General features: G+C 36.4%; 2 protein-coding genes across 3 annotated transcripts in view; one reads left to right on the top strand and one right to left on the bottom strand.

Annotated features, from left to right (window-relative positions):
- robo1 (roundabout guidance receptor 1) overlaps positions 1-23,359 on the bottom strand; it is a 280,396-nt gene that overhangs the window by 2,612 nt on the left and 254,425 nt on the right. The gene's annotated exons all lie outside the window — the stretch shown is intronic.
- LOC141481238 (uncharacterized) lies at positions 9,463-10,414 on the top strand. Its single transcript, XM_074172451.1, has 2 exons — positions 9,463-9,640; positions 9,706-10,414. The coding sequence occupies exon 2, from the start codon at positions 9,707-9,709 to the stop codon at positions 10,412-10,414; it is 708 nt and encodes a 235-aa protein (XP_074028552.1). The 5' UTR covers positions 9,463-9,640; position 9,706.

Raw genomic sequence — 23,359 nt, 5'->3', positions numbered from 1 at the left:
AGATTCGGAATAAATATGTATAAGGTATATAGGTACACCTTAAAACGCAACACATGTTTCGCTATACAATACCTCCTTCAGGCCCTAAGGCCTGGATTTTCATCAAGTAGCTGCCGATTTCATTACATATCTAGTACCAGTTTAGATAATATATTAAAAAAAATTGTTTTTCGAAATTCACGAATTATTTTTCATTTCTGATGATAATACTGTATTAACTTCCGCGACGCTAAACTCTAATATTCCAAATATAGTATTACTTATATATCATAGTTTAAGATATATTATAGAAATGGATACAGTATTCAATGAGACAAAAATGTCTTGATTTCAAACAGAACATAAACTAACATCTGATTCAATAAAAAATTGAATCTCTATGGGAGAACTATTTTGGAACTCTAATCAAGACACCTACATGATTTATTGCAATAAGGAAGTGTAAAAATCACTTTTTATTGTATATTTCAAAGCGACTACAGAGATAGTTTGGAACTGTATCCTAATGTTTCGCCAGCATGATTGGCTGGCTTCTTCAGAGGTTTATTTATCTTGATGATTCACGGATGACTGGTGATTTCTAGTTCGTAGGTTGTATCTATGTTGACGGTAGCCCGCCTTTGTTGATGCGTCGCTATTGGCTATTACCTGTTGATGACGTAACATTGCATTGCACTGTTGCCACCTCAACATCTTTTAATAAGGGATTCCAAATCCGCGTTACTGCCTCTTCTTTTCTGTTGTAATTTCCCGTATGATCATGGATTTCAATGGCTTCCCATACAAGCCGACTGTGGTATCCATGATCGGGGGCAAGTAGTTTCACATCGTCAAACAGTATCGTCTGATCTCCACTGAGCGCGTGTTCGACTACTGCCGATTTTTCTATTTGACCTAATCCACAGTTTCTCCGATGTTAATTCAGCCTTGTACCCATGAATCTTTTGGTGGTACCGATATAAACTTTTCCGCGGGTGCATGGTATACAATACACCCCCGCAGCTGACAGTGGATCTCTTTTGTCTTTCGCAGATCTCAGGCTTTGTTGTATTTTCCTGGTGAGTTTGAACACTGTTTTATGTTATGTTTCCTTAAGATTTTTCTAACATGAGGCTGGACTAGCGAAGATAGGTGTTTAGACAAGTAATAAGTAGGCGAACCCGGTGCACTCACTATGTGTCTCAACGGACCTTCTATTTTGTGTACTTCGGAAGACCATAGATCCTTGGCGGGACGGGACAGCTTCTGTTCCTAAAATGGTTTTCTGACAGGGTTGGCAATGTTGAAAACATTTGTTTTAAACATACGTTTAAAACACATAAAAATACTTTTAGTAAGAAGAAGCTAAGAAACTCATTTTATAGTAGTATGTTTTTTACCAAAGAGTTGGCAACTTCGGTATTACTAGATGGGACTCCCTGATTGACAAGCGGTAATGCGGCGAATGTTCGTAAAATGCGGGTATTTCCCGGCTTGCTTTTGTTCAGCTAGATAGAATGAAAGCCGAACGAAATCGATCAATTCATGTTTTGAACATATGGGTGTTCTACTCATTCAATCAATTTATTTGCCAAGGATATTGACGAGGCGGAGATAAAAAGCAATGCAAAAAAGATTGTAAAGTATTTCAAGTATCATCATTTTCCATAAGCAAAGTACAAGGAGGCTGGTGGAAAAAAACTTGTACTACCTCAAGATGTACGCTGGAATACATTAGCAGATTGTCTCGAATCCTACGTCAACAACTGGCACTGTCTAGTGAAAGTATGCAGCGAACACAGGACTGTATGAGATTCAACAATCGTAAGGAACGTCCAAGATGTTGAGTTCAAAGAAAATGTTGAGTACTATCTCAAAAAACTGAAAAAAGGTAGCCAGAGCTCTCGATCTCATTCAGAAAGACATGTGCGTCCTAAGTGATTGTACACATATATGGAAAGATTTACTATCATCGGACTGGTTGCCAGAAGAAGCAGACAAACTTAAAGCAAGATTTAAAGCCGCAATGACGCCTGCACATTTCTCTGCTTATATATTAGACACCAATTATAATGCAGAAGAGGAGGACACAATAGGCATGGATTTTTTAGATTCGAGCTGTCCGCATGCCATGAAAGATGTCCTGATGTACCGTGCGAGGAGTTATCCTTTTTTGGAATACATGTTTAAAAAATATATTTTAAAGAAAACGCATGTGTCTGTGTGGTGGAAATCACTGAGTAATGAAGTGGATCCAAGGATGCTCGAAATTACTTGTCAGTTATTTACTGCAACTGCTTCTTCTGCAGGAATTGAAAGGTTTTTCTCGACATTCGGACTGGTTCATACAAAATTAAGAAACAAGCTCGGGACAGAGAAATCTGCTAAATTGGTTGCAATTATGAGGGCTCTCAATCAAGCTTGCTTGATTAAGAGCTCTTGAGAAACTTCAGGTCATGGAAGTTGAGGGTTGAGTAGAAGATAGGAGAAGGGAAGTTGATTGAACTTGATTGCACCTCAACTTGGAAACTGTTATTATAAATAAATAATAATTATATATATGAAGTATTTTTTGATTTTTGATTATTTTGTTTCATTTTATACCAATGTACGTGTTTAAAACATTATTAAAACATGTTTAAAACAACGCAATTAAAACAGTTGATACATTAATAAAAAACGTGTTTTTTTTGTTTTTCAAATGAAACATTATGTTTTGTTCTTTAAAAAAAACACTTTTTTTTCCAACCCTGTCTTCTGAGTAGTTTCGGACAATGATGACGATGATTTTATGAAACGGTTCGTCTTCCGCAACCTTGATTGTGTTGGGTCTATTTTCAGCTTGCGGTAGCTGGACGGGTCAATTTTTCCGATGTATTCTTCTGTTTTCAAAAGCACCGTGACATTTCTCTTGTCAGCTGGTAGAACGATGATCTCCTCATTAGAGTTCAGGTTTTTTGAAAGCCACAATTTCTTTATTTGGTATATTGCATTTTGGTGTTCAGGAGCTTACGTAGAATATTCGCTGTCTCAATCCGAATTTCTTCCGCTTCATCATCCGGTAGAGTTCTGATTGCAGCTTCCGTATTAGCTATAATTTCTTCATCAGGTACCCGCGGCGGAATTACCGAGAAGTTACCACCTCTTGCTAGCACTGCCATTTCATCTTCCGTGAGGACCTGATCTGTTAGGTTCACGACAACTCTGGACCTGTCCAAGGCATGGGGGTTTTGGGCATGGGACATAGAGATATTTCAATAACATAAATCTGTGAACATCACATTAGAATCAACCTGTTTTTCAATTTGCAGACAAAATGTGGCAGACATACAACATCATATGCGAGGTATATAGCATGTGTACGGGTAGTTGCGACGTTTTCCTTGTAAAATTATTTCCATAGTACATAGACATTCAAAAGCTATTTCGAATCAACCAATCACAACCGTGGAAAATATTTGTTCTGTTTTTTTCATTTATTATCGAATACACGTGAATGGCCCCACTGGGAATCTGAGTAGTTGTTTACAGCTGATTCTCGGCCTCCCCCCACCACTATGACGTATTAATTGCTTTTTTTATTGGTTGTTGTTTGGTGAAGTTTTTTTGTTGTGCAGTGAAGTCAAGGCGTTGTGACCTTGAAGTGTCTGGTGCATGGATCGTTCAGATTTTTTTTTCATATGAGATTTTGTGTGTTTATGTGTGTGTGTGTGTGTGTGTGTAGGAGAATGCACGGTACAGGGTTTCATCATGTGCTTGTTTGTCTATGTACAAACATACGTCTGCATACTTCGAAGATCCTCCAAGTAATAAATGCTCCATCGGTGTTAGGGCACCAAGTTAGTAGTGGAGTGACGTCACAGCAATAACCGTTCAACGGCTAGAGAGCGACATGTTCACTCCACGACGTGTGGCAGAGTAATGCGTATTCATCGGTCTGCCCTCACCTCTCCCGAAGCGATGAAGGTTCGCTCTAGCCCCGCTATCGATGGTGACACAACGGCAGCCGAGGACCGTTTGCCTAGCGTCTACCCTCTCCGAGACCGCAACGACCACTGCTTGCTCGTATATCGACATCTGTTATCGCATTCAGTTGGGAGGTAATCTTGGCGCATGTAGTTGAGAAGTGGGGTTGGCTATGACGTCTTGACGGGTCCTATCAGAGTGTATTTAAGAAGCGTACGAGTGTTGGCTATGTCAGTTTACATCAAGTGAGTTAGTGAGAACTATTATATAAAATGTATTCCTGTGACTGTGGTAAATCTTTCACTCGTAGTGATAATCTTCGTCGGCATCAGCTCCAGAGTTGCCAAGGAGGGCCTGCAGTGAAACGGGTGAGAGTGGATAATGCAACACCTATGTATACGTGCAATTGTTGTAATGTGACAATTCCTATGAGCCAAGTGAATTCTCACCGAAGAACCATGAGTCATAAAAATAATGCATGTGTTCAATTGTCTGACGGTGTTCAAATTATAACGAATGCATTCAATTGCCGCATTGCTACATACAGGGTGGAGAGTTCGATTGTAACCAGTGACTACATGTCATTTTTCAATAAGATTAGGCAGAAGGTCATTGAATTACTGGAATCAGCCATCAGGATCCATAAAAGCATCAAGGTGAATATGGAAGTTTTTGGGAATTATATTCTTCAGACTGATGATTCGAGGGACACGAAGTCATTTAATTCCCAAAATAAAATAGTGGACCAATCATCAGATTTGAATGCTGTTTTTGATGGATTCCGTGATGTAATTGTGGCTCAAACGACTGAGTTCCAGGATCGTGACTCAGGTATTTATTTTTTAAAAATTTCAATAAGATTGAATAGTAATATTTTTTTTTTTTATAATTCAGGTTGGACTTGTGAAAAAATATTGTTTCTCGAGGTCAACATTAATAAATACAGTCCACTGGAAGGACGTTCATATGTGAAGCTGCCTCAATGTATTCAATGGAAGAAAGCTGTTGTGAATGTTCGTAATGAAGATCAATATTGTTTTGCTTGGGCTATAACATCAGCATTATATCCTGCAGATAGTCGAGTGTCCGAACTTACGTCATATCCACATTTTTCCACTGTTTTAGATGTCACAGGTATGGATTTTCCGGTTAAAGTTAATAATAAGAGTATCGAAATATTCGAAGATAGGAATGATATTTCAATTAATGTTTACGGTTTAGAGAGTACATTTGAGAAGGGTAAAATGAAGTATGAAGTGATTGGTCCATTGCGATACTCACAGAGAAGACTCCGGAGACATGTCAATTTGTTGTTTATAACTGATGACTCCGGTAATGGTCACTATTGTTGGATCAAAGATCTTTCAAGATTAGTTTCTAATCAACTATCAGCTCATAGACAGAAAAAATATTTTTGTGACGGATGTTTGATATATTTTTCTGATGAGAGATTGCTTTTACGTCATAATATGTATGATTGTAATCACATTAGTACCACAACACCAACTACTAATTTAAAGATCAATAAATATGGTAGAATGGTTGCGGAAAATAAACTAATGTTTGAAAACTTTGAGAGGCAAATGAGGGTGCCATTTGTAGTGTATGCTGATTTTGAATCAGTGCTTAAACCGATTCATGTGAATGAGCCAAATCCTGGAAGTTCATACACGATTAAAACATTCAAACATGCCCCATATTCATTTGCTTATTTGATAAAGTGTTCATATAATGATGATTTGACAAAATTTGTTACATATAGGGGTGTAGATGCAGCTCAGAAATTTGTGAGTAGCATTGAAGATGATTTGAAAGAGATACATGAAAATCATCTCAGAAACCCTAAACCAATGGATACACAAACTGTCGAAGAAGAAGAACAGTTTGCTGCAGCCAGAACTTGTGGTATATGTAATAAAGCATTTACTGATGGTGACGTCAAAGTAAGAGATCATTGTCATGTCACAGGAAAGAAAAGATCACATGCCGCTCACTCGAAATGTAATTTAAATTTCAAAATACCAAACTTCATACCTATCATTTTTCATAATTTAAGTGGTTATGATTGTCATTTATTCATAAAAGAATTGTATAGGAATAAAGAGAAAGTTGATGTTATCCCGCAAACTAAAGAGAAATATATATCTTTCACGAAGCATCTCTTTACACACAGCTATACCGATAAAGATGGTGTGGTTAGGAAGAATTATCTCAAAATGAGATTTATCGATAGTTATAAATTTATGACTAATTCGTTGGAGAAGTTGGGTGCAAACTTGACCTCCGATCAATGTTTGGAGATGCACAAACATTTCCCACAAATTGAGAAATTCAATTTGATGAGACAGAAAGGTGTATTTCCATATAGTTTTGTTGATGACATTGACAAATTGAATTATCCATTACTTCCGACAAAAAATCAGTTTTATGACACACTCAATTGTGAACATATATCGGAAACTGATTATGATAGGGCTAGAAATGTTTGGAATTTATTCGAGTGTCAGAATTTGGGGGAATACTCTGATTTGTATTTGAAGTCGGATGTATTGCTACTATGTGATATTTTTGAAAATTTCCGCACCACAAGTTTAGAGATATATAACTTAGATCCGGCACAATATTACACTGCACCTGGATTATCATGGGATGCCATGTTGAAGTTCACTAATGTTGAATTGGAATTACTAACTGACATTGATATGATTCACTTTTTTCAAAAAGGTATACGAGGTGGAATTAGTCAATGTAGCGAGAGGAAACATATAGCAAATAATAGATTTTTACCCAATTATAATCCCAATGAACCTTCCACATTCATTACATATTTAGATGCAACAAATCTATACGGTCACAGTATGTCACAACCTCTACCAACAAGTGAATTTACATGGTTGACACCAAATGAAATTCTTAATCTTGATGTGATGGATGTGAGTACTGATAGTCCGTATGGGTATGTATTTGAAGTGGACATTCATTATCCACAAGAGTTGCATGATAAACATTCTGACCTTCCATTTTTAGTCGAAAAAATAATACCACCTCGTACACAATCGAAAATTCCCAAATTAATTCCAAATTTGAATGATAAAAGAAAATATATTGTTCATTATAGGAATCTACAGCAAGCTGTCAAAAATGGATTGATTGTAATGAATACACATAGAGTATTGAAATTCAAACAATCATGCTGGATGAAACCCTATATAGATCTTAATACTGAAATGCGTAATAGGTCTAACAACAAATCTGTTAAAGATTTCTATAAACTAATGAATAATGCGGTGTATGGAAAGACAATGGAGAATGTAGATAATCGAATTGATGTTAGACTCGTTACACATTGGGAAAATATAAAGAAAAATATAGGTGCCAGCACTCTCATAGCCAAACCAAATTTCAAAAATTGTTCAATTTTCACTGATAATTTCGTTGCCATTCAATTGGGTAGAGTGAAGGTTCATTACGATAAACCATTATATTTGGGATTTTCCATATTAGAATTATCTAAAACAGTCATGTATGACTTTTTCTATGGATGCATCAAACAACACTTTGATGAAAATGTCTCTTTACTTTACACAGATACCGACTCGCTCATTCTTAAAGTAAACACAGAAAATTTTTATGAATTCATAAAAACTAACATAAGTAGATTTGATACATCCAATTACAGTATAGTTAACCAATTCAATATTCCAGTAACAAGTTCAGTCTTGGGTAACTTCAAAGATGAATTTCCAAATGATCCAATCATGAGTTTTTATGGTACAGGTGCTAAAGCATATTATGTGAAATCTGTTGATGGTGAATTTAAGAAAGCCAAAGGGGTTAAACGATCTGTAATAAAGAATGAATTGACATGCGAAGATTATCAAAAAATCGTCGAACAAGGTGGTATGATATTCAGAAAGATGAATTCATTTAGAAGCGTGTTACATGATATGTATACTGAATTGAAAAATAAAGTTGCATTATCATATCACGACGATAAACGATTTATCATTCCGAATACTACCCACACTCTTCCTTGGGGTCATAATGATATTGAATTTTATGAAAACGATCCAAATGAGAACATTCGTTGGATAAGTAATATTATTCAACAATCACAATCTCAGGAGACTCCATTGGATCAATTGATTAATTTATTATCTGCCGAGATCAATGATTGAAATATCATTCAATATCTTCAAAACCGGAAAATTCAATATTGATATTTATGTAGCCATTTATAATTAATAATATATGATAGAAGTAATGTGATATTAATGTATTATGTATGTATGTATATGTATTACTGTAATGAATATAAAATGATTAAAATTTTATTTGTATTATTTCTATTTCCCTAATCAATTACTGCAATATATAGTATAATGTAAATGACAGAAATATCAGTTTGAAGAGAATCATCGTAGAGTGCACAATGTCTAAAACAATCGATAAGTTTGGTAGAAAAAGAAAATGGGGTGGTAATGTCATTCGAGGTCCTCCTGGGAATGGTTTTAAATTAACAAAAGATGGTCATTATGACATGCAAAGGAAAATATTGAAAAATACAAGTGAACCAATTGACAAGAGTGATTGTGTAACTGTATCATATCTTGAGGGGGAAATTAATGGAGCAAAGGAAGTTATACTTCTAGCCCTACAAGCTGCAATACAATCCACAATAGGCAATATTGCTCGGGACGCCCGGCAAGCATTTGACGATAAAATTGCAGAGGCTCGGATAACTTTCACTCGTAAATTTGACAAACTTACAAGTGATGTAGACATAAAAATGTCTGACATAACAGCGTCTACAAATAAAAAATTTGATGCTATGTCAAACATAACAGGGACTACAATGAAAAAGTATGATGTACTGGAACAGAGAGTTGAAGTATTGGAGAAAAACCATAAAGAAGTTTTGGAGAGAAACTATAAAGTCAAGCCATCATCATCAGGTGGACTGGGATATCCAGGACTGAACATTAATCCAAATCATAGAATAATACAACCAAAACCAAAACCAACTGATGATGTATTAATGGAACCAACATGGTGAATGTATTCCCTCGTTATGTTAGGTTAATAGTTACGTTAGGTTAGCTGCATAGTTACGTTAGGTTAGGTGTTAGGTTAGTATTCCCTCGTTAGGTTAGGTTAACAGTTACGTTAGGTTAGCTGCATACTTACATTAGGTTAATAGGCGATCGCGAAGCGATCGCTTCGCGATCATGAAGCGATCGCTCAGCAGGCCGCTTCGCGGCCTGGGGCGCTCAACATCCGCCACTTGCATCCGGCCCGGATGTAAGTGGTGGATGTTGAGCGCTGAAATTCGGCCGCTCCGCGGTCGAGCGGTCGCTTGCGGTCGCTCGGCCGCGGAGCGGCCGAATTTTAGCGCTCAACATCCACCACTTGCATCCGGGGCGCGTTTTTTGCCCCTTCTCGAAGCCCCGCCCCCTTTCCGAAGCCCCGCCCCTCCCCTCCCCGAAGCCCCGCCCCCCACGACTCCCAACATTTGCGCATGTACACCCCTACCCTCAACGCGCATGTGCGCTCCCACCATTTTCCCACCACTCACGCATCGAAGTCGATACCCTCCGGAGAGCACTACACAACATTCAGTTCGAGAAGTCATCTCATCGAGAGCAGTCCACTCCACTTCAAGGCAGTAGCTTCCGACGACTAACTTGACATTTGAGTAAGTAAATTAAGAATGTTATTTTTTTTATATCAACTAACTTTGTATTATTTCTTCTTTTTCAGAATGGCAACCAATACACAGGAGGTGAATAATGCTGTGGCGTCTATTCTGCCGGTGTCCGCTGACCAGGAGGAGGCAGCATCTTCGAGAGCGGTGACGGGTGACCAGGCAACCACTTCGCGTTCGCGAGTTAGGTGTAGATCTTCTAGCCCTGACTTATTCGAGGAGGAGGAGGAAGTCAGGGCTGTGAAGAAGGTTTGCCAACGACCTGCAGCAAGGGTTGGTCCTATTTCAAAGTACCGAGCTACTTGCAATAGGACTAATCCTTATGCAGGTAGTTTTTCGACCTCTCGTAAGAGGGCCTCCATACCAGCAGCAGCACCAGCAGCAGTGGAAATTCCGAGGAGTCCTTCTCCGGAGTTGGTGATATTGTCGCCGTTGGTGACGCGACTACCACCGCTGCCAGCGACACCGGCGGATCCTGAGGTGTTGGTGCCACAAGTGCGACAGCCTATCGGAGAGGTGAGTGAAAAGATGAATACTTTTCTACAGAGATGCAAAGAAATAGAACATGCTGCCCGATCTAGTGAGGCCGCGTTGACTAACATGAACCGCCTAAAGGGTGAAAAGGTTAAGCGACGTAGGGAAATAGAGAAAGAAATGGCCGAACTAGATCGTGACATTGCATCTCTGGAGGAAAGGTGTGAAGCGGCAACCTCTTCGATAGAGCTACACAAAAGGTTATGGACAGCTATGGACCCTTTTTTGTAGATTAAGTATAAATATAAGATTAGTTTTAGGTTAGTTAGGAATATTTAATTATGGTAGTTTTAAGTTTATATTTGTTAAGTTTATATTGAATAAAGGAAAAGGAAGTGAAATGAAGGGTGTACACTGTTTTTTGGTTTGGTACACATTGAACAATGCGATGGTTGGAGCATTTTTCTTCACTTCCTCTTATTATTATTATTTTTTTATTTCAATTCCAAGTTCTTCTAGACAAATACCTCACATCAATTTTTGTGTTCTCTAATCACTTGTAAATAATTCCATGTGAAGAAAATTTAAAAAATAAAAAAATAGACATGTTTCATAGTGAAATCGACAAGTATATTTCATTTGTATTTTATCCATTCAAGTATCTCTTTCATTGAATATGTCTTATGTCACTTTGCAATTTACCCCTACTCATTGAATATGTCTTATGTCTCACTGCAATTTACCCCTACTCAATGTCCCACTCCTCTCCCACTCCCTCTCGAAAGTATAAAAGTAGAAATCATCTGATGAAACATTCAGTTGATCAGCTAGCATCGAGATGGAACCCGATTCAACCTCCGAACCCTATAGCTGCCCGGATCAGGGGTACAACTTCAATTACTGGGATAACAGCCAGGTACAGGTAGTCTCTTCCACCACGGAACCCCACAGTCCGCCATATGAATACCAGGATCACGACATCAGGATGCAAGTTCAACATGTCACTGGCAGTGACGAAGGACACTTGGACGATTCGGAATATCCAGATCCTGACGGATGGTGGGACCCTGCTTATGATGACATTGTCCCAATGAGCAGCGACGACGACGATGATGACGACGACGACTCTGGCGATGATGCTGATGACGAGCTTGACGTTAGACGTCCTCCACCATCCCCTATCCTCATCGAGGATAGTCCTCCGCCATCCCCAATCCTGATCGATGATGATGTCCTCAATTCCGATGATGACATATAATCATCTACTCGTCCATCATTTCCTTTCCTTTCCTTCCACGGAGTACACACTTTTTGGTTGGTGTACACGAGGCACTGCGAGGCTGGGGCAGTGTCTTCCTCCCTTCCTCTCCCTTCCTCCCCCTCTTATTAGTTTTTTTTCCATAATAATCACTAAGAATTTCTCCTAATAATCGCTCAGAGTTTCATTCTTGATGTTTTCGAATCTCAAACACTGTTCTACATTTCACCCCCTCCATTTCATTTCTTCCAATATAAATATAGCAACAATCCCAGTTCTATATCATTCTTCCACAATGTCGAGTACAGGACCCATCCAAGTACATGAAATAGATTCAACGTCTGATCATTTGAGTACAACCTTCGCTCAATTTCTGCAGCGAATCTATGATCTTCCTGATGATTTCGCAGAACGAGTGGAACAAGGTATTCAGGACGACATAGATGCTGTTGACGATAATAATGCGGATGATGTGATTAGTATATCATCTGATTCAGATGATTATGACGACGACGACATCATGAGTATATCATCTGATTCAGATGACTACTATGAGGATGATATCATTAGTATATCATCTGATTCAGATGACGATACCATAATTATTGTTTCTGAAGATGAGGAGCGTTAGTCCATATCATTGCATGGATTAATAAAAAATAACAGCCCTTTTCAGGGCTACAATTAAAGACTGAAACAATAAAAAAATAGCTCTTTTCAGAGCTACCATTATACTTTCAAACAGAAACAGATTCATACCATTGTTAACATTATGTTAACATTATAATCTCAAACGAAATATATGTATGTGAAAGTATTCATCATTATATGCATATGAATGATTGACAAATGCCAACTTCAACTTTCATTTAAAGTAGTACTCATCATATGCATAGATATTCAATGACTATCAAATTCCAAATTTCGACTTTTCAGTCAAAGTAGTAATTTATTTGTCATATAATGTATAGATATTCAAAGACTAACAAATAGTAATTTATTTGTCATATAATGTATAGATATTCAAAGACTAACAAATTTCCAACTTAGACTTTTATTAGTCAAAGTATTCATTTGTCACATAATCTATGAATACTAATACAACTAACTACTGTTTGTGTGAATAATGTAGCCCTGAAAAGGGCTGTTGTTTTTTTTTGACCAGTTGGTCCACGGTTATTGTGCCACAGGTTGGACATTATTACATATAATACATGTAGATACTCGGGTGAAGTTTGTTAGTGGCCTCTCGCAAGCTTCACACCAATTCTGTCCCATTTCCATAATTGAGACAGTGTTGTGGGTGTTGACATGGGCATACCACCCTCCATTATTGTTTCTATGCGAATAAAACCGAAAGCAGCACCAACATAGTTTTTTGTTCTCTCCATCTATTGTGCTGATCAATACGTATGCATCCAATGCACAATACAAATCCAAGGGATCTTCCAGTGTCTCACTGACATTGAGTGTTCGCATACCGATCCTCATAGCACCATCACCTTCAGTTGTGTCAGCTTCTATCCCTTCATCATCTCCTTCTTCATCCATGACCCTCTCAAACTCCATCACGTCATCATCTTCGTCGCTTTGGTTGGCCTCGTTTTCAACTTCGTCTATCTCATCTTCATCGACTCCAACATCTTCTGCTTCAACTATTACTTCCTCTAGCGGAACATTGACATCCTCATCATCTGATTCGTCTATCCAATTGTTTTCATCAACAGCAGCTATTCTATTTAATGCAGCATTTATTTTTGCAGAATTCATCTTGTTGTTGTTTGCTCACAGTTGTAGAGAGTGAATGAATGAACTCTAGGTTTGCAAGTCAACTTATATAGGAGGTGATGCGACTCCCACTTGACTCGTTTAGAGTGGAATAGTAGGAGAAGTTATCCCACTATACTTCCACATGATGTTGATTTGTATAAATAGAGATCGTAGGTATAGGAGAGAGCATTCAGAGTTTCTGTAAGTCATCTCCTAATATTTCTAATCGAATTAGTAAAATGCCGTTTCCAAAAGAGTGGAATGAAAAACCAAAAGTGTGTGTCTACCCAATGATGATTGCAGGGGCTATTGTGTGCTACTTTTGTCAAATAAGTAGACCTAAGGATTCAATCAATCCATGTACTGGTATGTGTAGTGATTGCGTGTTGCGGATTCAACTATCGCCTCCTTCTCATCCACCGAAGCGAACAAAATCGGATTATCGTCAACAACAGTTACAGTGTCTGAAGTGTTCCGAACCTATAATATTTAACAATATAGGTATCTGTAGAAATATTTGTGGTACCTGTGCTGCCGTTCCAACTCCACTGCAACGTTGTTTGCGTTGTGATACATATTCCATGAATTGTTGGAATCATGTATGCAATGCATGTAGAAGTACTTGGGATCTGTGTGAGAAGGTTGGTCAACTCTACCCCAATAGGAGAATCCATTTTTTTCAATGTTGGTGTTTGACGCACGAGCAACAACTATTGAGGAATAGAGTCAAAGAAAGTTCCACATCCACAGAGACATATTAAAATTTTTCATTTTTTATTATCGTTATTGTCCTCTATTATTAATAAATATATATATTTTGAATTTATTTGTATTATTTTCTAACATTTAAAAATACATGCATGCAACACAAAGTTTTCCTCTTAAATGACAAAGATTGTTACATGCGTGAATAGTTTAGTGAGAGAGCGCATGTGTCAGTTGATGAAAGAGCGCATGCGCTAGTTTATTTTCTTCTATAAATGGTGAGGTCTCAGTAACATCATCACCTTTCCTATCCACATTCTATTGCTATCACATATCATTCCTCAGACCTTAATAATCATGAGCTCTATGCCGCTATTGATTGCTGAAGATGGTTCACCACTTGTTGATATCGATCAGACTGATTTTGAAAATATTCCAGTATTACATTTATCGAGTCAAGATTCGATAAATGATTTTGATATTAACGACTTCGTTAACTTTGCAGATGTGCCAGAACCAAATGAGCAAATTATTATTGAAAATCCGATCGTTTCGCAATTATCATCACTCAAACACTCTTCATCTACCCTTCCTCTTGGTGTTGATAAGAAATCTAGAACAATCAAGAGGAAGGTTACTAAGGCATCTTCATCGATTGTCACTGACTTTAAAGAAAAGAAAGAATCCAAAAGTGTTGTGCGACAGAAAAAACCCGCAACGAAAAGTGACAGATCGAAGAGGAAGCCAAAAGGTACTCCTAAAGAAATGAAGAGTGATTTGAAAGCTGAACCGCTATCTTCTTTCAGCCCCCTCCATCGGTTTGGGGAAATGAAAAGGAAAGCAAAATGCCGTCTTGTAAAGGCACAGATGACTATTGCTGAACTTGAAAAGAGTGAGCGAGCTATTAATGCTAATAATGAAACTCTTGAAGCATTAGATGCCAAGATTGCATTAGCGAAGGTTGAATTGGCTAGAATGTCTAAAGATGCTGATGAACTCCGTTCAAAAATTGGTAAAGATAAGCAATTCCATCAACGTTCGAGAATGCAAGCTCAGGCTGAGCTTGAGGAGTCGACTAAGCTTTATGAGACAGCATTATCAGTGAGAGATAATTGGCAAAAAGAGTTGGATACTGCATTTCAAAGTGACGGCGATTAGTTTTGGGAATGATAATGTGTTTTCAATATCGTGAGTTGAAAAATATAAGCGGGAATGGAGTATACAATTAATTTGGTTTGGTATACACAGAACATTGCGAATGGCTGGGGCAATGTTTACCGCTGCAATATTTTTCAGTTCACATACTTATAATTGAAATGAAAACAATAATGAACTTTAATATTACTTTATTCATAAAAGTCACTATTATATACATTTAAACCATATTTGATTCATCAATCCAAGAATTTTGTTCGCTAGGAAGGCCTAACCACTTTACATATACTTTATTTTTTCTTCTCTTCAACACCTTCTCAATCAGATATACGTCAGGATTCTCGGTTCGTAATAACTCTTCTTCGTAAAAACATCCTCTAATCGGCTGTTCATTCATATCTTCAAGATTATAAGTCATTGGGATGGTTTTATTAATTTTAACAATCTTGAATAGCTCCGTGGTAAAATTCGCAGTGTAAGACTTTTCAAAAATATGTTTGTATTTACTTATACGTACAATATCATTTAATTGGAATTTGGGTTTACTTTGTCTTCCTCCAATTCCATTGATACCCTTGAATTTTAATTTTGTTGTTGAATCAACATTGATGGGTGCCATACCTATTGTACGATGAACTTTATTATTATATCTACTAGTTATAATTGGAAGAATATCAAGCCATTTGTGGTGACCTCTCATCGAAAATTCCTTGTAGAGCCATGCCTTTATTGTACGAATCACTCTTTCTGCTATAGCTGCCTTCTTTGTGCTAAATGTTGAATAATGATTGATATTATATTCTCGCATGAGAGATGAGAAGCTTTTATTGAAAAATTCTTTCCCTTGATCGCTTTGTATGTGTTTGGGGGAGTATTTGGCTTCTTTCAGTACATGTTTCATTGCATTAGTTACTGTACTACCTGTTTTATCTTTAACTGCTACAGTCCACAGATATTTGGAGTAACAATCTATCACTACAAGTATATATCGGTATCCTTCATTACTTTTTGCATAAGGTTGCAGTTCAGCTAAATCTATTTGCCATAGATCTGCAAAACCTTTGATGGTGGTTATTCTTCTACGAAAATTACGTCTTGCAGGTTTATGTAATTCATTAACAACTTGTCGTTTGACATCACTTATTTCATTAGTCATTCTATTTCAATATGATTAAAGAGAAAAAGTGATAATGTTACTGCATTGAATGATGATGTGACAGTGATCATTACATGTGAATATGTTAATATATTATACCTTCTTCACGTAATTCTTCAATTATTGAAATTATTTCATTATCATGTCCGGTATGTCCGGCTGACTTTGAAGCTACCAATAGTCGTAGGCGAGCAACTAACTCTTTCGGTGAATTCCAGTACACATAATTCACAGGTTTAGAATTATATATTTTCTCCATTTTCACTCGTTTGAGTGCTCCACCAATTTTACTTCTACTTCTTATTGGATATTGTCGTGAGTCTAATAGAGGTTTGATAACTTCACGAAATTTTTTAGAATTTGTATTTTTAAAACCATTCTTCAGATGATATTGTTTATATGGAGCATTCGTTATTTTCAATATTTTGGAATATACTTGACGAGTTTCTTCATTATCAACATCTTGTGGATTCTTCAAAAAAATCATATCATACAATTCTGGACTACCTGCGCATTCATATTTTTTCACTTTATTAGCATCCCAAAATGAAATGTTTCCATCTTTGAAATTTACCACTAGACTTCCCATTTTCAGCTTTTGTGTAATTGGATCCATACGTACGCCAAATGTTCCATCATATGCTGGATTTCTAGATTTTATATTATTCAAATGTTTCATCAAAACATCTTCACCACTTTCATTCATAACAGGTGAGATGTCAGGATCCGAGGAATCGATGTGGGACGATGATGGTGTTTCGAATAGAGTTGTTCTCATATCGTCTTGAAGTGTGCTCGTGTCACTATTCACAGATGATACACTACCAAAAGATTGTTTTCTTCCTATTGGAGTACTCATGGGATAATTTGAAGTAGATTGAACAGTTCCATGATTTGGTGATAACACTGGTGATTTAGAAGTAGCGTTTGATGATAAAACATTCAATGGTTTCATTATGGGCTCATACAATCTTTCAAGTGTCGTACGATTTTCAATATTATCATTCTTGATAGAGTTGAATTTCTGCCTGACAGCTTCTGTTGTCTCTACTAGTTGACGTTTCAAATTTATTTCATTGTTTTTATTTTCAGGATCTTTTTTTGTATTCATAATGCCCTTTTTTTGAATTAAAGCTTAATTCGTTGGTGAAGTGACCACTACAATATTCAGTGATCGAATAAGTTCCAAAAACAAGATCATGGGTATATAAAACTATCGAATCCTTTGCGATATCTACCTTCATCTATTTTTCTATCCTTATCAATGACTAGAAATCCATATTGGTCCTCCCAGCATTTAACACACATCAATTGGAATTGTTTGAATGTTACATCGGGTGAAACATGATCTGAATAAATGTGATGTAAATTCGTCTCATCTTGTTTGAACATTATAATGAAATTGGTATTGTCACGCACTAACTGTTTGGGTACCCGTGAATATGTCTGTGCTAGATAAAAACAATCAACATCCTTATGACGTCCCATACAGAAATATGATCTAATAATATCTTGCTTTTCACATATCACATCATCGAAAATGAAAACAGAATTAGGCTTAGCGTCGGAGGGTTCCACTATTTCTGCATTATTGCTGAATGTATAAAAACCTAATCCTTTTATAGGTTCCAAAACACTTCGCAAGTACTGATATTTAGGTTGATTGAGTGATTTCGAATAGAGATACACATTTCTAAATCTCAGTCCTTGTGGATGTGTTAATAGTGATATCATTGCATTCGTCTTTCCACAATTTGAAGGTCCTATAATGAGTCCTCGAACTGATGATGGAAGTAGTGGACCATGTCTGAATACCCTTTGTCCATTCAATCCACAACCAAATTTCTCATCTAGATTATCTACAGCAAACTTTTCTTTCTGTTTTACAATGCGCATCGTGCCGTGGTTGGAGACTATATAAATGTTATTAGCTTATTCATTTCAATGTGTACCATCAAACGATACGGACGTATTGAAAGTGATCGTAAAATTAAAAGAGGTTGTGGTTTTGTTAATGATTTAATAAACAAACTTCCTTTCGAATTACATCTACCCGGAGGTTATCAATACTGTGGACCGGGTACAAAATTGAAACAACGTTTAGCTCGTAACGACCCTGGAATCAATAAATTAGATATTGAATGCAAAAAACACGATATTCAATATTCTAAGCATCCATCCGATCTTGCATCAAGACATTTAGCCGACAAAGAACTTGAATACAGCGCTTGGGATAGGGTTAAATCGAAGGACGCGAGTATTGGGGAAAGAGCAGCTGCATTACTTGTCACCAACATTATGAAAGCGAAAAGACATATGGGCATGGGTTGTAGTACCAATAAGAAAAAATGTAAGAGGAAACAAACGAAGAAAAATAAAATTAAAAAAGTTGCATTTGGTGCTGGGATAGTCCATAAAGTGCGAAATGTATTGAAGAAAGCTGGTGGGAATCAATTTGTGACGAATAATAGCAAAAAAGCTATCACTGTGGCATTGCAGGCGGCACGTAAATACCTTAAAGCTGCCGGTGGAAAGAAGAAAATCCGCACACCACGCATAATTCCTGTTCCCAAGATCGGTGGACTTTTACCATTGATACCAATTTTTGCTGGACTATCCGCACTAGGAAGTTTGGCGGGAGCCGCTGCTGGTATTACCAAGGCCGTGAATTCGGCAAAAGCCAGCAGAGCGGCTTTAATGGAAGCCAATCGTCACAATAAAACCATGGAGGCTGTAGCATTAGGCAAACGCGGAAGTGGAATATATCTCAAACCATACCGTAAAGGTTTAGGACTATATTTAAAACCATACAAAGCCACGAACAAAACAAAAAACTAATTGAACCCCTACCTCAGAGGCCTCTTACTGATCTCGATCTCAGTTATTATGCACAAAAAATGAAAATTCCACATTTTCGTGGTGTTTTTATGCGTGATAGATTACCATCTTCAGGTCCAAAACAAAACGAGACAGCTATTGTTAATTTAGATGGAATAAGTGGACCAGGAACACATTGGGTGGCATATAAAAAATGTGGGAAAGAAGTCACATATTTCGATAGTTTTGGAGATCTACCCCCACCATTGGAATTGACTCGATTCTTTCGAAAATGTTCGAATGTAAAAATCAAATATAACTATGATCGACAACAGAAATTTAATACAGTTCTCTGTGGTCACTTGTGCTTGCAGTTTCTCTCTAAATAATTTTCCAAATAAAAATGGATTCAACACCAAAACTGGATCGGGAGGCTATCAAGGGAATGGGGTTTTCACTTAGAATGTTTTCAAAATATGGTACCTTGAAAAAAATGGATAAAGTGATGCTTGCAAATATGCCTAAGGAAGTGATACTTGCATGTGTTGCACATGAGATTGCATATGTTTGGGAAAAGTTGCCTAAGCATCTGCAAGATGACATCGATATAATGAAACATAGATATTGTTATGAGCACCACCACCACGATCAAAATTCAGAATCGGATGTTAATGACGGTCCTATACCTCGGAAATCTATGTGTTGTATTTGTAATATAGAGGATGTGAATATTGGTATCAATAAAAATGATACTTATTACAATACAACACCTTCCAAAAAGTGTAAATTGTCTCAAATGTGCTGTTGCTGTGTACAATAATAAATTGAAATGTGTTTCAAAATATTCATCAGTCATGTCACGAAAGTTCGAGCTACAAGCTGTCGGGACAAGTGTCTTGAGTGCGGATTTTTTTCCACCAATTGAATTGGATAGGAACAGTCGTTATGGATTAGGACTTTTGGGATTCTATGGGTGCAATACAATCAATAATATAACTGAAGCTAATAACTTAGTTAGTTTTAGAATCAGTAATGACAACTCATCGATACCCCAAAAGTTGACAATTGAAATTCCATGTGGTGCTTATGAAATAGAAGAGATCAATGCCGTCATACAGAAACATATCATGTTCAGATTGTTTCATGATAAAAAACCAAATGATGTCGTTGCAGATGATATTTTCTATCTACACGCCAATAATAATACATTCAAATGTGAAATGCGATCCAAATATGAAATTGATCTGACACATCCAAATTCAATAGCAGAAATGATGGGGTTCGCTCATGAAATATTTCCACCAAATCAGATACATGAATCATCATTACCAATAAACATTACAACTGTGAGACTTATCCGCTTAGATTGCAATATAATATCTGGTTCATATATAAATGGTGAAGAATCCCACATTCTTTTCTCATTCGATATTGATGTTGAACCTGGCTACAATCTCACTAAAGAACCACACAGTATTATATATATGCCTGTCAGTCCAGAAGGTCGTCAATTGATTCACAACATTACAGTGCGTATTTTGGATGAAAAAAATAACCTTATCGATTTTGGAAGTGAAGAAGAGATTTTCATTATTTTGGAATTGAAGAAAATCGAATAACTGTTGTTATGGGTTTCATTTATAATAGACAAAATCGCATTGAACAATCCCAAACGAGTTGCACTATCAAAAAGAAAGGTGTGCATAAAAAGAAGCTCATTCCACAAGTGTATGCTAAACAGTTAGCACATAACGCTCTGTCTGTGAGTGATCTTAAATTTTTGAAATCGATTGGATTGAAAGTGAGAAAATAACAATGGTGCTCGAAACAAACAATGAAAAGTTGAATATATTCAATGAACCAGTGCTCGATCATTCTCTCATAAGTTTACATGAGCACACATATAAGCCCTATGGATCACCGCTATTCAGGAATTCGGATGAAATCAGAATTGCAATCAATAATCAAGATGTTATACTAGATATTGCCGAGAGCTTCATTTACATAGAAGGTAAATTCACCCCCAAAGATGTAGCGAAAACATGCTATCTCTCGAATAATGCAATTGCATTTCTCTTTGACGAAATTCGTTATGAAATGGGTGGTGAACAAGTGGCTGTTGTTAGAAAACCTGGGATAACATCTACAATGAAAACCATGATATCATTTGGACAATCTCATGCTAACACATTATTGACATCTGGTTGGGGACTTTCACAATTGAAGCAAGATATCTTGGATACAAACAGTCATGTTTTTAGTGGAAAACTACCACTGAAATATTTGATGGGTTTTGCTGAAGATTACAACAAAAGTATCTTGAATGCCAAACAGGAATTGATTTTGATTATCGCTCGATCATTCAAAAACTCATATATAGGTGAGGTTGATGCTGATTTGGAAATAAATAAAATCGAATGGAAAATAAGGCATATTGTACCAGATGATAAACACAAGCTCAAACTTTTGAGTAGAATAAACAAAAGCGGTCTGAATGCCAAAATCAAGTTGGCGTATCGTATGTGGGACCTCTATGAACTACCATCATTACGTGGGACTTCTTCAGACATATGGGCCATCAAAACAACTAACGCATTGGAAACTCCTCGTTTTGTCATCATCGCATTCCAAAGTACTACCACATCTGAAGATAGAACACAAGATATTACAAAATTCACAACTGCTGATATCAATAGTATTCGAGTATACTTGAATTCTGAAGTTTATCCATATGAGCGTTGGAATTTGAATTTCGATAAAAAACTTGATGCTCCTGCTTATTATGCTTTTGAGAGTTTCCAGCGAAGTTATTATGATAAAGATATGAGTGAACCTCTGATGGACATTGGACAATTTAGAGAGAATCCACTATTCGTCATCGATTGTTCCCATCAACCGAATGCAACAAAATCATCAACTATTGATATAAAGATTGAGTTTGAGACGAGGAAGACCAAGTTTCCAGACAACACTAAAGTATATGCATTGATTTTGCATGATACAGTTTTAACATACAATGCATTGGATGGTTCAGTTCATAGCAGATATTGACACTTTTTTTTTCACTCTATCATGTACTGTTTTATGATCTTTTTTTTTTTTATTTGTAACTGACTTATATCATGTATTGTATTTTATATCATATTTATTGTTTTGTAATCATTTTCTATTGTATTTCATAAGATTTAAATAAATAAAACATGAAAATAATACAAAGTTTTTTATTTGACATTATTTATGATTTACAGGAACATACAGACTATCTAAAATAACTTCTTCCTCATAATCATCATTTTCGCGACCATCTTCAATTTCCTCTCGATTTTCATCATTCAATTCAAAGTGATGAATAATCCATTCTGGCAAGTATGGTTGGAGGCTATACAGGAATCTTCTTAGGTTCAGTTCAATCATAACCTCACAAAGTTGCCACAATTCCAATTCATTATCCAAAAATTTGTTGCAAACTTCTGCACCACTCCAATAGTTCTCAGCATCACGAAGGCATAATTCGATTTGTTTTTCATCATAGCATACACTCATATCATAAACGCTTGCATGTTCGGCTCCATCACCCAACACCTTCAATTTAGACGACAAATGTTGAACCGATGATTTGAGATCTACAATATCGACCCTATCTTGACTTGCGTACTGCATCCACATCTTTAAATGGTGGAACTGAAATCGAATAAAAAAAACAATAAGCAACCTCCAATTTTTCAGTGATATAATACTCACATTCCCATTTTACTTGTAGTTACAAAGTGAGTGTATTCAACTAAGTTAGTAATGTTTATATTTCCATATAATTATCATCTAATATATGAATATTAATAAAACAATAAGAAATTCATTATAATTACTATTATTATTCAATCATATTGAATTTGACTAGAGTTATCGTTTTCACACCAAAAAAAACTTTGTAAGCTATGACCTAAAAAAATTCACTATAAATTATTACTATTATTCAATCATATTGAATTTGACTAGAGATCGCGTTTTCATGCCAGCAAAACTTTGTTGGCTCTGTCCTAAATACATCATCGTATATTTACCACCTGATGAGTTGATACAAGATATATCGTCATCACTGAATTGCAACGAAATACGTTTTGGTAGCCATGTTTTAAATAATTTATCATTGCTCACATCTTGCAAAGTTAATAAAATTGATTTACCAAATCGTGTAGAATAAGTTGACATATTTTTAATTATGTACACTTCATCAATTGGCAATGATGATAAGGCCTTTTGCTCTAGTATTTCAACCTCCTGTACAATCAAATTATTAATTTTATTCAAGTCTACTTTTGAAACGGACATGATGAAAATATATATGAAAATATAAACAATTTCCAACAGACAAATA

The sequence above is a fragment of the Leptinotarsa decemlineata genome, unplaced genomic scaffold (genome assembly GCF_025532065.1).
Source record: "Leptinotarsa decemlineata unplaced genomic scaffold, Ldec_3_MD MMD2_tig00000133_RagTag_RagTag, whole genome shotgun sequence".
NCBI lineage: Eukaryota > Metazoa > Arthropoda > Insecta > Coleoptera > Chrysomelidae > Leptinotarsa > Leptinotarsa decemlineata.
The sequence above is the reverse complement of the archived record's forward strand: the minus strand, read 5'-3'. Positions and strand labels throughout refer to the sequence as shown.

Excerpts from the sequence above, each read along its gene's own strand:
- LOC141481238 (XM_074172451.1), top strand. The coding sequence starts at position 9,707 with ATGGCAACCAATACACAGGAGGTGAATAATGCTGTGGCGTCTATTCTG.